Here is a 15,082-nt window from a genome sequence, read left to right on the forward strand (position 1 = left end):
TACCTTCACACACTGTACTGACACCTGAAACACACTTAATCTATAGGGGAGAGAAGAATATAGAGCAACACGTGAGCTGCGCACCATCACGAAGACGTCTAATACACTCTTTGTCTCTCTCTTTTTGTGTTTGTCTAAGTGACAGAGACAGAAAGATAACTGTAATTCCTAAAGGATGAATGAAGGACAACACAAAATGTGGAAATACACACAGTAGTGATGCACCAAAATATTTACCCAATCTGAAAACTCTACTCTTTACCAATCAATTAATTAACATAGTTTTAGGACTGTATGTGTACACTAGGCAGTTTTGATATACTTGATATAAATTATGCAATTACACCAAAATCTAATAACTGAAATTAACACCAAATTAAAATAACTGAGATAATTAAATGGTGGTTGTATGACGGCAATTATGAAGACATATGTTAACAAATATCATAAGCAACACATTTTGAAGTGTTAGCTCAGCCATAAATTATGTTATTAATCAATCACCCTTATGCCATTCCAAACCTATGAGAACTTTATTTGTCTTCAGAACCCACAATTAACAGAACCCCTAGTTTTTTGAGATTACGTGATTACTGAATCCGATGCAAAAATTAACTAATAATCACAAATTTTTGTGATCCTATAAAACTAAACGCAAAGTAATCTCATAAAATAACCAATTTCAAACCATATAATCAAAATGCATTTATCTTGGTTTGCAATTAAATGTTTTACATGACTTATAGACATTGCATACGCAGTGCAGTGATATATTTGAGTGTCTCTCGAAAAAATTACGTGTTACTTGCGCCCTCACAATCATTACATTACATGGTGATATGTAATGTAAATATATATGGGGGTGTTTTGCAGCCTGTGCAGAAAGCAGATGTGGTGCAAATTGGTCGTTTTGTTTTGTGCATTTGACATGCTTCAGACTGCAAAAAAGTGTGAGCAAACTTCAAAAAAAAATCGAGCAATGGAACAGACAGAACAGCAAGAAACTTAAGCCCTGCTCACACTGTGAAATTTCAGCCACGATTCTGTTCTCTGAGACAAATTTGGGAAATCCTAAGATTCCTGAAATCCAAGGCTAAAATCCGTGATCTTTGATCGTTGGTTTGACGTGTTTACAGACAGCCGCTTAGTGCCTGTTGCGTTCAGCGTTGCGATTTTCCTCAGATGAAGAAATCTTCAGAAGATTTCCTGACACATTGCTGCTGTGTGACAACAGCTGTGATGAGCATCAATCCAAGAACCAATAGGAGCTCCGAATTTGATGATGCGATTCATGTGACAATTCAAATGACCAAGGGAAAATATCAAGAGTTTTTTTCTTCCTGGTTTTATTATTGAGACAAGCTGTGTGCAAAATTGCCGCAACAGATTGTTTAAATTGCTGTGAGGAATCATATCAGAATATGGGATAGTGAAAATGTCATGGGTGAATGACGTCAAACTCGTGCAGCCTGAAATGCTACAATCGATCACGATTATTATAAAAAAAATAAATAAAAAAAAAACGCACAGTGTGAGCCGCTCTTTACTATGATGGAGATTGGTTCAAGGATAAATGCTGCTGGACTTGACCAAATTGAAAGACATTATTTTTGCTTTACACGTATGGCTGGCGTTATGATGGTTCATGAAATCGATAAGTGATTTCGTTTAACTCTTTCTCTGCAGTTAACAAGAGAAAATGCTTCCCTGAGACGAGTTTTAAGGCAAGCCGTGTCTTCTGAGTGAGGTACAAGTCAGATGCTCCGGGGAGTGAAATCTGAGAGAAAAAAAAGTAAGTTTGTGTATAAAAATTTTACAGCCTTTTTTTTGGATTAATCCCTACCATTTGAAGATCTATTTTAGATCTTGTCTAGACAAGAGACCAAAATAAAAGGGTTTATTTTTATGATTTGTGTCCTTTTACACACCTAACATAGTTAGCTTATATATATATATAAATATATATATATATATATATATATATATATATATATATATATATATATATATATATATATATATATATATATATATATATTAATAACAAAATTGTTTGCAAATAAAAATAAAACAAAAAAAGAAAATCACAAAAAAACTAGGAGGTCTGAATTAAGATGTTTTAGTTGAAATCGGAGAGCTCCATCATCCTCCAGAAGAAGAATACCACAAAACATCCTCTAAACAGTAAATGTGTCTTCAGTAGTTTAATTAGAATATTATCAAGTGAAAATCATTTTGAGTGACCATAAAATAAATAAAAAAATTATAATAATACAGAAATAATAATAACATAACAGCAACTTTATTCAATGGTTTCTTCTTGTCAGTGTCAATATATTGAGCAAGTTCATGAACACTGTACACCGAATTTAATGAATTGGCAACTTTGATGTCTATGGAGAATGAGGAAGCTCTCTGATTTCACATAAAATAACTTAACTTGTGTTCTGAAGACGATCGAATGTCTCAGGGGTTTCGAACAACATGACAGTGAGTAATTTACAGTGAGGTTTACTAAAAATTTAAATATACATACATTTACATATATTGAAAATACATTGCTTACAGTATGATTATACCTCTACGATTAAGGCTTATATAATATTAAGCCCCGGTCAGATCACACGATTTTTATTGTCGGTTACCAAAGTCACTATGTCAGATTATGCGATTTTTCTTGATAAATTCTTAACATGTCGTGATAAAACTTGCACCGGAAAAAGTAATGATTGTGGTCTTGAATGTGTTGGGGGAAAAGAAAATATTTAAATTATTTGTTAATTAAATAGTGCAGCATTATTCTTAGTCAGTGTAGGCGAAAAAATGAAGACTGCCAACACTGCATACATTTAAAGGTTTCTGTGGTTTTATTTCTGCAGAGACTGCAGAATTCACATATTCTTTATTTTCTCTAGTTTACAAAAACTTTGGTGTTAATGCGAGTGTGCATATATGTCCATGGTTATATACAGACCAGGTACTAGTATTGCACTGATATAACTGTGAAATAATGTGCTCCTATTCTATATGACTATAATAACTATGCTCCTATAAATGATGTGCACAGTATCACCTACGTGACAGAACTCGTCAAGAAGATCAGGAAAAAATAAAACATGCTAGACTTTGTGTAATAATGTCATGAGGCGTCGCAGACATAGTATCATTTGTCCTGAACTTTGCCAAATTAAACGAGAAGAAACGATTGAATCTTGTGTCTTGAGGCCCATTTGCTGTTCACAAATCCCCACGACACCCTACGTCAAGGAAATTGTGCTGAAATCAAGACAAATTCGTGTGATCTGACCAGAGATTTAACTTATTAAAAGCTCATTGTGGTCATTGTGTTTTTTTTTTTTTTTTGCCAGCAACAATTTTAGGATAGTCTGTGGTTTGATTCAATTCAGTAAAGTCATCTTTATATCTATTGCACTTTTACATTGTAGATTGCGCCAAAGCAGCTTAACATAGATTGATTGCCAGTAAACTAAAGCTGCTTCAGTTCAGTTTTCAGTTTAGATCAGTTCAATATAATGTAAATGTCACTGTTAAAAGCCCAAAACACTGAAGAACAAATTCAATGATGCGCAATTATATGTTGATCTTAGTGACTCTTCACTACACTTAAAGTTTTACTGATTTAAGAGGTAGTTTTAGGGCTAAAACTAAAATTTTGTGAAATGGCTTATCACAAAACTTTATTGCTAAATATGATTTGTTTTGCTTTAGAAGTAATTAGCATTATTACTAATAAGCATTATTAGTCATATTATCTCTTTAATTTCTAAGTTATTAGCTATGTTTAGCCTTAAGATGCATTGTGAACACAGTCCCTGATGTTTGGTGTAGATTTCATATGTTGTGTTCAAATCATGCAATTAAAGAGACGCTAAATAAATGTAAACGGCCAACAGAATATCTGCAATAAAAAAAAAAAAAAAAAAAATCACAAAAATACACATACATGGTTGGTAAATTTTGGTGCATCACGATAACACAAACAGTGCTCATGACAGATTGAGTTTGTCAGGACAAACAGAAGGTGAAACCACTCTGTTCACACCGGCCCAATTCACTTCATTGTGTCTGCTGAAAAGGAAGGTTTAACATGAGGGACAGAAAAATGAAAACCTGCGGGATGCAAAACATGTAAGTCCAAACCTGCCTTTTTCAACAGAAAGCTTTTGACAACGTGTGCATTAAACTTGTTACATAACTGAAATGACTTTGATCTAAACCAGAGCACACTGTAGGTAAGGTTATTTCTGGGCGATGATGGTGATGGTCTGCTGCTTTTTGCACAGGGATAATCAGCAAAAACAGAGCATCTTGATAATATACATTACAAAACCAGGCATTTTAGTGTGACTTCCTATAAGTTGGTTTAATGTAAAAAACCCTGTTATTTCACTTTTTCTTTCTGAGGTGCCAAAAAAGTACAATAACATCCATTAAATCACAGAAATTTACTGTTAAATAAGAGATGGCACATTACAGAAATTTACTGTTAAATAACAAATGGTAAATTGCAGAAATTTACTGTAAAATACAAGATGATAAATTACAGAAACTTACTGTGAAATAAATGGTAAACTGCAGAAGTTTACTGTAAAATAACAAATGGTAAATTACAAAAAATTACTGTAAAATAACAAATGGTAAATTACAGAAATTTACTGTAAAATAACAATTGGTAAATTACAGAAATTTACTGTAAAATAACAGAAGGTAAATTAAAGAAATTTACTGTGAAATAACAGATGGTAAATTACAGAAATCTACTGTAAATCAACAAATGGTAAATTGCAGAAATGTACAGTAAAATAACAAATGGTAAATTGCAGAAATGTACTGTAAAATAACAAATGGTAAATTGCAGAAATGTACTGTAAAATAACAAGCAGTAAATTGCAGAAATTTACTGTAAAATAACAAAAGGTAAATTGCAAAAATTTACTGTAAAATGACAGACGGTAAATTGCAGAAGTTTACTGTAAAATAACAGAGGTTAAATTACAGAAATTTACTGTGAAATAACAGATGGTAAATTACAGAAATCTACTGTAAATTAACAAATTGTAAATTGCAGAAATGTACAGTAAAAATAACAAATGGTAAATTGCAAAAATTTACTGTAAAATGACAGACGGTAAATTGCAGAAGTTTACTGTAAAATAACAGAGGTTAAATTACAGAAATTTACTGTGAAATAACAGATGGTAAATTACAGAAATCTACTGTAAATTAACAAATTGTAAATTGCAGAAATGTACAGTAAAAATAACTAATGGTAAATTGCAAAAATTTACTGTAAAATGACAGACGGTAAATTGCAGAAGTTTACTGTAAAATAACAGAGGTTAAATTACAGAAATTTACTGTGAAATAACAGATGGTAAATTACAGAAATCTACTGTAAATTAACAAATGGTAAATTGCAGAAATGTACAGTAAAAATAACAAATGGTAAATTGCAGAAATTTACTGTAAAATAACAAAAGGTAAATTGCAGAAATTTACTGTAAAATGACAGACGGTAAATTGCAGAAGTTTACTGTAAAATAACAGAGGTTAAATTACAGAAATTTACTGTGAAATAACAGACGGTAAATTACAGAAATTTACCGCAAATGTAAATTTAAGGAATCTCTGTAATTTAATGCCTGTTATTTTATGGTAAATTTACGGTCTGTAATTTAATGGTTTTTGTTAGCTAAAAACGTTTTTCTTTACCGTGTATATACCAATTATGCTATTAGACAATAAAGCACAGTCAATCTTCACATATAGATGGCCACCCCATTGATAAAACTAGATCAGTTTCTATTAACTCACAACTATTACACGGCTCTTTTCAAAACTTGATTCTGATTGGCCAGTCATTGTCTGACAAAAAAACACATTCATATACACAGAGGATGGCTTGAGAGTGAATAAATTATGCCATAATTTTCATTTTTGGGGGAACTGTTCCTTTAATTGACAAGGTAATTTAAATAAATGAAATTTGATATCATTTTATATCTAAATAAAATGTTTCGGATAAGAGGAAGCACATTTTTAATAAAGCGATCAATGAAGAAGATATTATCCCAAGAGTACAACTCATTAATTTTACTCTCTTATCTTTTTTTGGAGGATGAAAAACATGGAGGAAAGTGTATGTACTCAGTTGAGTGAGATGAAAAGGGAACATGCAGGGTGTGTTGACAAGGGCGTGAAAGAGAAAGGGAAAGCAAGTGACAGACGGTTTTGTGGGACAGACATGTGGGGCCTCATGCCTAATGGAAGAAGCAGGCAGAAAAAGTCTTACAGTCCAGCTTGGCCCACAGGTAATCCACGTCCCAAAGCATCCCTGGCCAACGCCTGCCTGCTGTCATGGGTGAGATGTGGTGAAACACAGACTGTAATGCACACAACTGCTAAAGCCCCACTGGATGAACTTCAGCATTTACTGCATGAGTCTGAAACTCTTCAGATGAAAGAGGCAGCCTGTGACCCTGACCTAAAACCTCATGAGCTAATGCACTGTCAGAAATATCCAAAAAGCCGCTGATATCATTTTAAATAGTATTAAAGCAAAGAAGGCAGGTCAGTTTCTTTACAAAGGCCATATGGTTATTGTGATGATAACTATTATGTTACAATGGTACATACAGTGCTCAGCATAAATGAGTACACCCCATTTTGAAAAAAATATATTTTTATCCATTTGTCATTTAATATAGGTAATAAATTGTGGTGCATTTGCCAAAATTCTAAAAAACTAAATTTTATAAATATTACAAATATTTTTTGCTTCTCATATATTGTTGCCATGGATTTAAAGGTTCAATGTGTGTTCTAAAGGATTTTGAGATATTGAGCTCAAAGTTTTTGCATTCCAGCCTGTTTATTAGTTTAATTTTCAAAAATGGTGTGGAAACAATATATTGATGTTTGAGAAAATAAAATGTTTGCTTTCTATAACATTTATTTAATGTTTTAGGATGAATATTGTTTCTTGTTCAAATTAAGCAAACAAGGCAGTGCTGAATATATTGTCCAGTACAGATGTTAATTTTATGTAATCAATATGGTCATATTTATTGTTGTGATTAAGAAACATAAATAAAACAATAAATAAATAAATAAATAAATAAATAAAGGGGAAAAAATACTAACCTACCTGGAATTTAGACTGCTTTAGAATTTATACTGCTGTGTTTGACAAGATCGTCCTTTAAAATAGTCAACAGTGACGTTTCTTCTCATCTCAGATTTTGAGTTTCTTTCTGGTCTTTCCTGCTGTCAATGGAGCAGTGAGGCAGAATGACAAAAAAAGCGGATCCTGATTGGTCCTTGTGCATGCATTTGAAATGCTGACTGGCTCACAGAAAGAACTTTACAGAGCAAAGCTAGTGTTCGATTTTGTAGATAGCCTTAAAATGTAAACAGCTTAACAACGTAAACAAGTTGTCATTTAATAAGAATATGTGAATAACTCAACATACAAAAATGTCAGATAGAACCTTATACAGGGTTCATACACATTTTTACTACTAAAATTCCATGACTTTTCCATGATTTTTCCAAGACTTTCAAATAAATTTTTATGACCTAATGTTTCATGCAATGTGTACATATGCACGATAAAAGAAAAACAATGCATGTTCAAATTTATTACAGCACATCATAAAACATGTAACAATCTATTTAGTTTCAATTTATATTTATATCTATGTAAAATTGATTTAGACGATGCTGACACCGCACTAATAATGTGAGAAGATGTGATTGGCCAAGGACAAAAATAAAATGTAAACATATTTACATTCTTTACTAACTTTTCCAGGACTGAAAAAATCCAATGTCAAAATTCCATGACTTTTCCAGGTTTTCCATGACCGTATGAACTCGTGACGATATTCTAGGTAATTCAAAAAGAATACCACAACTTTGAAAATCAAAAACTCTGCAAAGAAGAAAAAGACAGCTAAGCTCTTTCTGTCATCGATTTAACGAAGCTCTTAAGTTTCACATTGAGGAACTAAAAAAAGGAATGACTGCAGCTAAAAAAACTGTCATGGCCAAGATGCTACAGAGAGTGTGGAATGAGTTTGAGTATCTTGTTGATGACACTCGAATGTCTGGAGGGGGTCATATTGAACATCTATGAACTTGTTTTCTACTGAAAAGTACTCCTCACATGGATTATTTACCCAAGGTTCCATCAATTCCAGTTTTGGCTTTAGTACTGATTATTCTAATGTAATTGTGCAAATATAATATCGTATAGCATCCAATAGAAATGATCCAATAGATTTTTGAGGGGTGCACTCAAATATGCTGAGCACTTGCAAAAATCCTGCAGGATTTCATCTCTTTTTAAAACATTGTTTATATGTTTAATAGAGCAAGGGATTTTTGTAAATGTTTCCTTGTATAAAAGCTATTTTTGAAAGGGCAATATTAGTAACCCATTCAATAAACAATTTTTTGATTGGCTTCAGAACAAACTGTCGTCCAATAACTTGTTTAATTAAATTAACTTTAAGCATTTAAACTGCATTTAAAAGCTGAATACTAATATCTTGTGAAAATATTATGTACTGTTATCATGGCAATTGCAAAAGAAATTAGAAATTAAAAAAATATATAAAAAAAAAACTATGTTAAACGGCAATTGAAAAACTATTTGAAAAATTTCACAAGAGGGCTAAAAATGTTGCTTCTTTTTTAAATATAAATATATATATATTTCCCAAATGATGTTTAACAGAGCAAGGAAATTTTCACAATATGTCTGATAATTTTTTTTCTTCTGGAGAAAGTTTTTGTTTTATTTCAGCAAGAATAAAAGCTTTTTTTTTATTTTTTAAAAGCCATTTTAAGGACAAAATTATTAGCTCCTTTAAGCTAAATTTTTTCCTGATAGTCTACTGAACAAACCATCATTATACAATAACTTGCTTAATTACCCTAACCTGCCTAGTTAACCTAATTAACCTAGTTAAGCCTTTAAATGTCACTTTAAGCTGTATAGAAGTGTCTTGAAAAATATCTAGTCAAATATTATTTACTGTCATCATGACAAAGATAAAACAAATCAGCTGTTAGAAATTAATTATTACAAATATTATGTTTAGAAATGTGTTGAAAAAATCTGCTCTCTGTAAAACAGAAATATTGGTGAAAAAAACTGGCAGGCTAATAATTCAGGGGGGCTAATAATTCTGACTTCGACTGTATGTATAAATATCAGGTGACATATATAATATAATTTAATAAAATATATATACACTTTATATATATATATATATATATATATATATATATATATATATATATATATATATATATATATATATACCAATTGAAAAACAAAATGGCTCTGAGATGCATTAATTCTAAAAATGAATGCCTCACAACTGAACAAAATAAAATTGGAGGCTTTAAGTGTAAATCTTTCCAGTCTTTTCATTATCAGCATTAAATCCTTTGTCAACCAATCAGAATCAGACATTTAACAGCCTGCTGGTGTAATCATGATGATCAGATCATAACTTTTTACTTTCTTTAAAAATGCTTATGTAGACTGACTCATTTTCAACTCGAGGCAACATTTTCCAGGTATATTATTTATTAAATTGTTAATTAGCAATTTGGTTCTGACGACACAAACAGAAGAAACAGAAAAAGAAAAGAGACAAGCATGACAACACTGGTTAAAGATGAAAAAAGAGTGAACATGAGAGAGTAATTAGAAGAAAAGAGAAGCAGTTCCTGATGGGCTTGATGCAGGTCTACAGGAAGAGAAGTGTGTTTTGAAGAGTGTAATGAGGTCAGACTCAATCTGTCTCTGAGCCTGTGAGTGCTAAACTATGCAGATTTGTGGAGAGTCAATAGAGGTCACCACAGCGATTTTTAACGCCTTTCTTAGAAATAAACAAGCATCACTATAGAAATACACAATTGCATTATTCTGCAAAATTATGCTGAAGAATTTGTTTTGTAGAGCCCAATCCAAGCCACCTCTGCTCTATTCAGGGTTTGAGGACATTAACATCCACTGGCAGAACAAAGGAGGAAATGTTTAAATGACAATGAAAAGAAAACAAAGAACTAAATGCCCAACATGACCAAACAAATAGAAAGTTGCCATTCTGGAAACTCAAACAAAAAAAGTTTCATTACATAAAAATTGCATTTATATATAAATATATGCACTTTTATATTGACGTCGACTAGTTGCAGTGCATGGATCACATGTCTTGACCTTAACAACATGGCAAATTTACACAGAAGTGGTTCACTGAGTGAATCCGCCTTCTGATTATTTACAATGATTTAATATTTTTTTATAAATTTTCTTCAGCGTCAAAGATTCACCTGAACTTTGAGTGAATTTTAAATCATCAAACACAAATAACTTCACATGAATCTGTGTGCTGATGACGTATGCATTACTTCTGCACTAAAATTTTTTATTGTTACATTTTTACAAGAAAGTACAGTGATCAATGTGTTGACTGCATTTATTTAGCAGTAACACTAGCCCAGGCTAATGTTGCATTATTAACAAAACAAAAGGGTTGACAATACATTTGTTTTGCATTAAAATTAGTCATTGGTAATGTTGCAGCGTCTTTGCAATGTGTCATGAGCTTTCAAACAGCATGTGTGTATATCCTGCAAATAAATTGCCAATCCTGGTGACTAGTCGATCAAAGCACAACTTAAATAACATAATATTTGACTTACAAAATCTAAGTTGTTCAACCTATAATATATACATGTACATATATATATATATATATATATATATATATATATATATATATATATATATATACACACACACACACACACACACACACACACACACACACACACACACACACACACACACACACACACACACACACACACACATACATACATACATACATACATACATACATACATACATACATACATACATACATACATACAGTTAAAGTCAGAATTTAGCCCCCCAAATGATGTTTAACAGAGCAAGAAAATTCTCACAGTATGTCTGATAATATTTTTTCTTCTGGTGAAAGTCTTATTCGTTTTATTTTGACTAAAATAAAAGCAGTTTTAATTTTTTTAAAAATATTTTAAGGTCAAAATTATTAGCCCTTTTAAGCTATATATTTTTCCGATTTTCCGAAAAATATCTGTCTTGAAAAATATCTAGTCAAATATTCTTTACTGTCATCATGGCAAAGAAAAAATAAACCAGTTATTAGAAATGAGTTATTAAAACTATTATGTTTAGAAATGTGTTGAAAACATGTTTTCTCCGTTAAACAGAAATTGGGGGAAAAATAAACAGGACGGCTAATTCTGACTTCAACTGTTTAGAAAATATAAATTTCATTTTTTTTGTTACATTATTAACAATCCAATAAAACCAAACTAGAAAATGTACATGAATACAGATCTTTTAAATAAAATTGCCAAAAGCATAAATATTTTTAAACAAATTGCAATCTAAATATTAACAAATGCTATGGCCTTGCTACTAAATGATCACTTTATTAATGCTTGATCTTTGTTTACAGTTTCCACATCTCCAGTCACACTGTAAAAAGTGATTATTTGACATCAAGCAAATGAACTAAATTAAGTCACCGTACACTGTAAAAAAATGCTGGGTTTCACACAAATACTTCAACAAAAATGTATCAAGTTAACCTAATTGTTTTTAACAATAATTAAATTTAAGTGGATTAAACATAAAACAAGTTGTCTCCCTCCCACTCAAGTTCACTCTAAAAAATATTAATTGCTTAAAGCAAGTAAACCAATTGCCTTAAAAGCAACAAGTTACCTTTACAAAATTAATGTAAGTAAACCCATTGCAACTGTTAAGTTAACTTAATTTTTATAATTATGCTAATTGTACTGTTTTTTTTAAGTCAACTTGTTACGTTTACTTGCAGAATGTATTTTGGATGTGTGTGCGTTTGTATGCGAGTGTGTTGCTTCATGCGTGTGTTACAGAACGGCATTGGAGGATCAGCATTTCGTGCTGATGACGTTGGACGCTGACGCTGGCTTTGCGCCACCAATCGTTAGTTGGCGTAGCGTTTAAAAGCCGAGCCCAAACTGCAATGGCTCTCTTGTTTAATGCTCTTGTCTAAAGTTTGAGATTTGATAATGCAATGTGTTTGTTTGTGAACTTGTCCAGTTAACTGACATGTTTGAGTGATGCCTCGGAGAGGTGTAGGAGTGAGTAAGTCGCGCAATATACATAAACAACACTGATGCATAATTTGCATTAGTTCATTAGATTCAGGAGAATGTGCTGTTTTCTGTATGTTTTGTTTTTAGTTAGAGTAGTTTAGTTAAGACGTTTGGTAAGTTGAAGATGTTTCTTTTCATGCTTTTCTTTTCATATTTAGTTTAGTTTGTTGAAAACAGTTACTGAGTTTTGTTACATTTATTTCTTTGATTTAAGCACATCTAATTAAGCACACCCCCAAGTAATTTATTCATTGTTAATATTTTTCTTTCACTGTACAATATTTTCATTGCTTTCAATCATTCAGTCCCTTTTTTTTTACAGTGTAAGACTTTTAGAGTTTTAGCATGTCTGTTTTTAAATAATTACTGTAATTATCACAATATCAAATATTTGGTGCGTCACTAAGTATATAAAATCTACAATTATAGCCTGTATTGAATTTAGAAGACACACTGAAGTCTGGAAGAGCAGATTTATTTTAGTTACTGTCATTTTGCTAGATACAGTAAAGCTGGGGAAAAAACTTTAAATAAAATAAAGGTGTATTGGGAAAAAAACAACAAACATTTTTAACATTTTTGTCATTATTATTGTTATTATTATACAAGATTTGGGACTTCTTCCATCATTTTTTAAATAAGACTGACCGTTTAGTAATCCCAAACAATGTGACTGTGTTAATCTGCACTGTGTTTGTTATGACTAACTTTAATATATTTTTCACTTTCATTGGAATGTATATGTGTTGAACAGTCAATGTATTAATTTTTTATTTATTTATTTATTTATTTTTTTTACAAAATAGCCCTTTTTATTATTATTTTATCTTATTTTACTTGTTTTTTATTTTCCTTTTATTTATTAATTCATTAAATTTTTTTGCATGTGTTAACAAAATTAATAACTTCTTTTATTCTAGCCGAAATAAAACAAATAAGACTTTCTCCAGAAGCAAAAATATTATGAGACATACTGTGAAAGTTTTCTTGCTTTGTTAAACATCATTTGGAAAATTTCCAAATTATATATATATATATATATATATATATATATATATATATATATATATATATATATATATATATATATATATATATATATATATATATATATATATATATATATATATATATATATATATATTATGTACAATTATATAACTGTTCTATAACTGTATATAATTGTTCTTTGATTGGTATTTTGTTAATAATACAGTATGTATGTATCACATTCTTCTGAAACAATAAAAGTATTAAACAATTAGTACAATTAGCAAGTCAACTTAACAGTTCCAAGTTACAATGGGTTTACTTACATTATTTTTGTGAAGTCAACTTGTTGCTTTTAAGGCAATTGGTTTACTTGCTATAAGTAACTTATCACTTTTAACAGTTTTACAACAGGTTTATTCAGTTTTCTTTTTTTAAGTAAAATCAATTTGTCGCTTTTAAGGCAATGGATTAATCCAATTTTTTAAAGTAAAGTAACTAATTGCTTTTTACAGTGCATTTTGACTGCTTTATAGTAAAATATAGAGTACATATTGTTTCTAACAAATATATAAATTTAAAAAATGACTACGACAATAATTTCTACAGCATTTCACAGTCACAAATAGAATGGAATTAAATTCCACGATAGTGTGGACAGCAGTTTTTATAGCAATTGTGGAGAATACTTCACGCCCATGTTTCTCTTATCAGTTGTGTAATTCATTAGGCAGAACTGCTGTTCAATTTTCAGTATGACATACTGTGCTTTTTACAATTGCAGGCTGTTATTGATTTTTTTTTTCTGTCATAAATCATACCATCTAAATGGCTTCATCCAGCCATTACAGTCCTGCTATCCATTTAAAAGAAACTCTACTAGACAATCTATCACATTTCGAGAAGTCCCTGTTTCATTAATGGGGTAAAGACGAGTAACACACACAGGGCTGGGAAATAAATACACTGTGTGTGGATTTAAAAGATGCTTAAAGGGTAACTTTTAGAATTTTATTTTAGATATTATTACCGGTCGAATGCAATTACATATGTAACAACATGTGTGCATAAATTACAGGACTGTAAAATAAACTGCTCCCAACAACATAATGAAAAGAACCGTGTCTCACCTGCACCTCCAGAAGGCCAGTAGCTGGGAGATGGAGAGAAGACCTGAGCAGCGAAGTCCTCGAAGGTCATGTTCTCCTTGTGGTTCTGAATGATGGCCTCCAGATACAGCGCTCTTTCTTCATAACTGACAGCTCATTAAGGAAAATCACATTGACAGAACAACAGCTCATCACATATTATAATATTTAATGTTAATATTTATGTGTGCGTATTTAAATAAAAACTATAAATGAAGCGTCTGTCAATGACGTCAAATATCTTTAGTTCTCATGAGTCATGTTACAGGAGTTTAAACATGCAGTAGTGCAAAGAACATCCAATAACTGATTACTAATTTTTCCTTCATTACGGCATAGCAAACGGTGTGTGGAACTGATCCATGATCCATAAATTACTTTATGTAGGTTTTCTTTTCTTTTATTATTGGTCAGTAATGTTTGATACCTAAACAGCCTAAATACATGTTCTGAACATTGCATTTTTTTTTTAAATAAGTAAATCTTGCACATAAAAATGAAAGGCTTTGTATGCAATCTATGCGTCACACTTTACTTTAATGTACAATTCACACTAATAGCAAACCATTAACTACGACTTTTAGCTCAATAAACAACTAATAAGCTGCTTCCTAATAGTTAGAAGTTTTGGTTTAGGTATTGAGTAGGATTAGGTATGTAAAATAAGATCATATTTTATAAGTGCTAAT

The 15,082-nt window shown here is 31.0% G+C and overlaps 1 protein-coding gene across 19 annotated transcripts in view; it reads right to left on the reverse strand.

Moving 5' to 3' along the window:
- Nucleotides 1-15,082, reverse strand: part of ralgapa2 (Ral GTPase activating protein catalytic subunit alpha 2) — a 324,474-nt gene that overhangs the window by 13,046 nt on the left and 296,346 nt on the right. For 4 of the 19 annotated variants that reach the window (XM_073927824.1, XM_005158906.6, XM_005158905.6 and 1 more), the window contains one exon: nt 14,376-14,500. In XM_073927824.1, coding sequence (XP_073783925.1) covers nt 14,376-14,500 — 125 coding nt within the window. Of the gene's footprint in view, nt 1-3; nt 41-4,575; nt 4,607-6,313; nt 6,374-11,089; nt 11,821-13,632; nt 14,501-15,082 lie in introns of those variants that run through there. The other 15 variants (XM_073927821.1, XM_073927819.1, XM_021467463.3 and 12 more) reach the window with 7 other exon arrangements.

This window comes from Danio rerio, chromosome 17 (assembly GCF_049306965.1).
Source record: "Danio rerio strain Tuebingen ecotype United States chromosome 17, GRCz12tu, whole genome shotgun sequence".
Classification (NCBI taxonomy): Eukaryota; Metazoa; Chordata; class Actinopteri; order Cypriniformes; family Danionidae; genus Danio; species Danio rerio.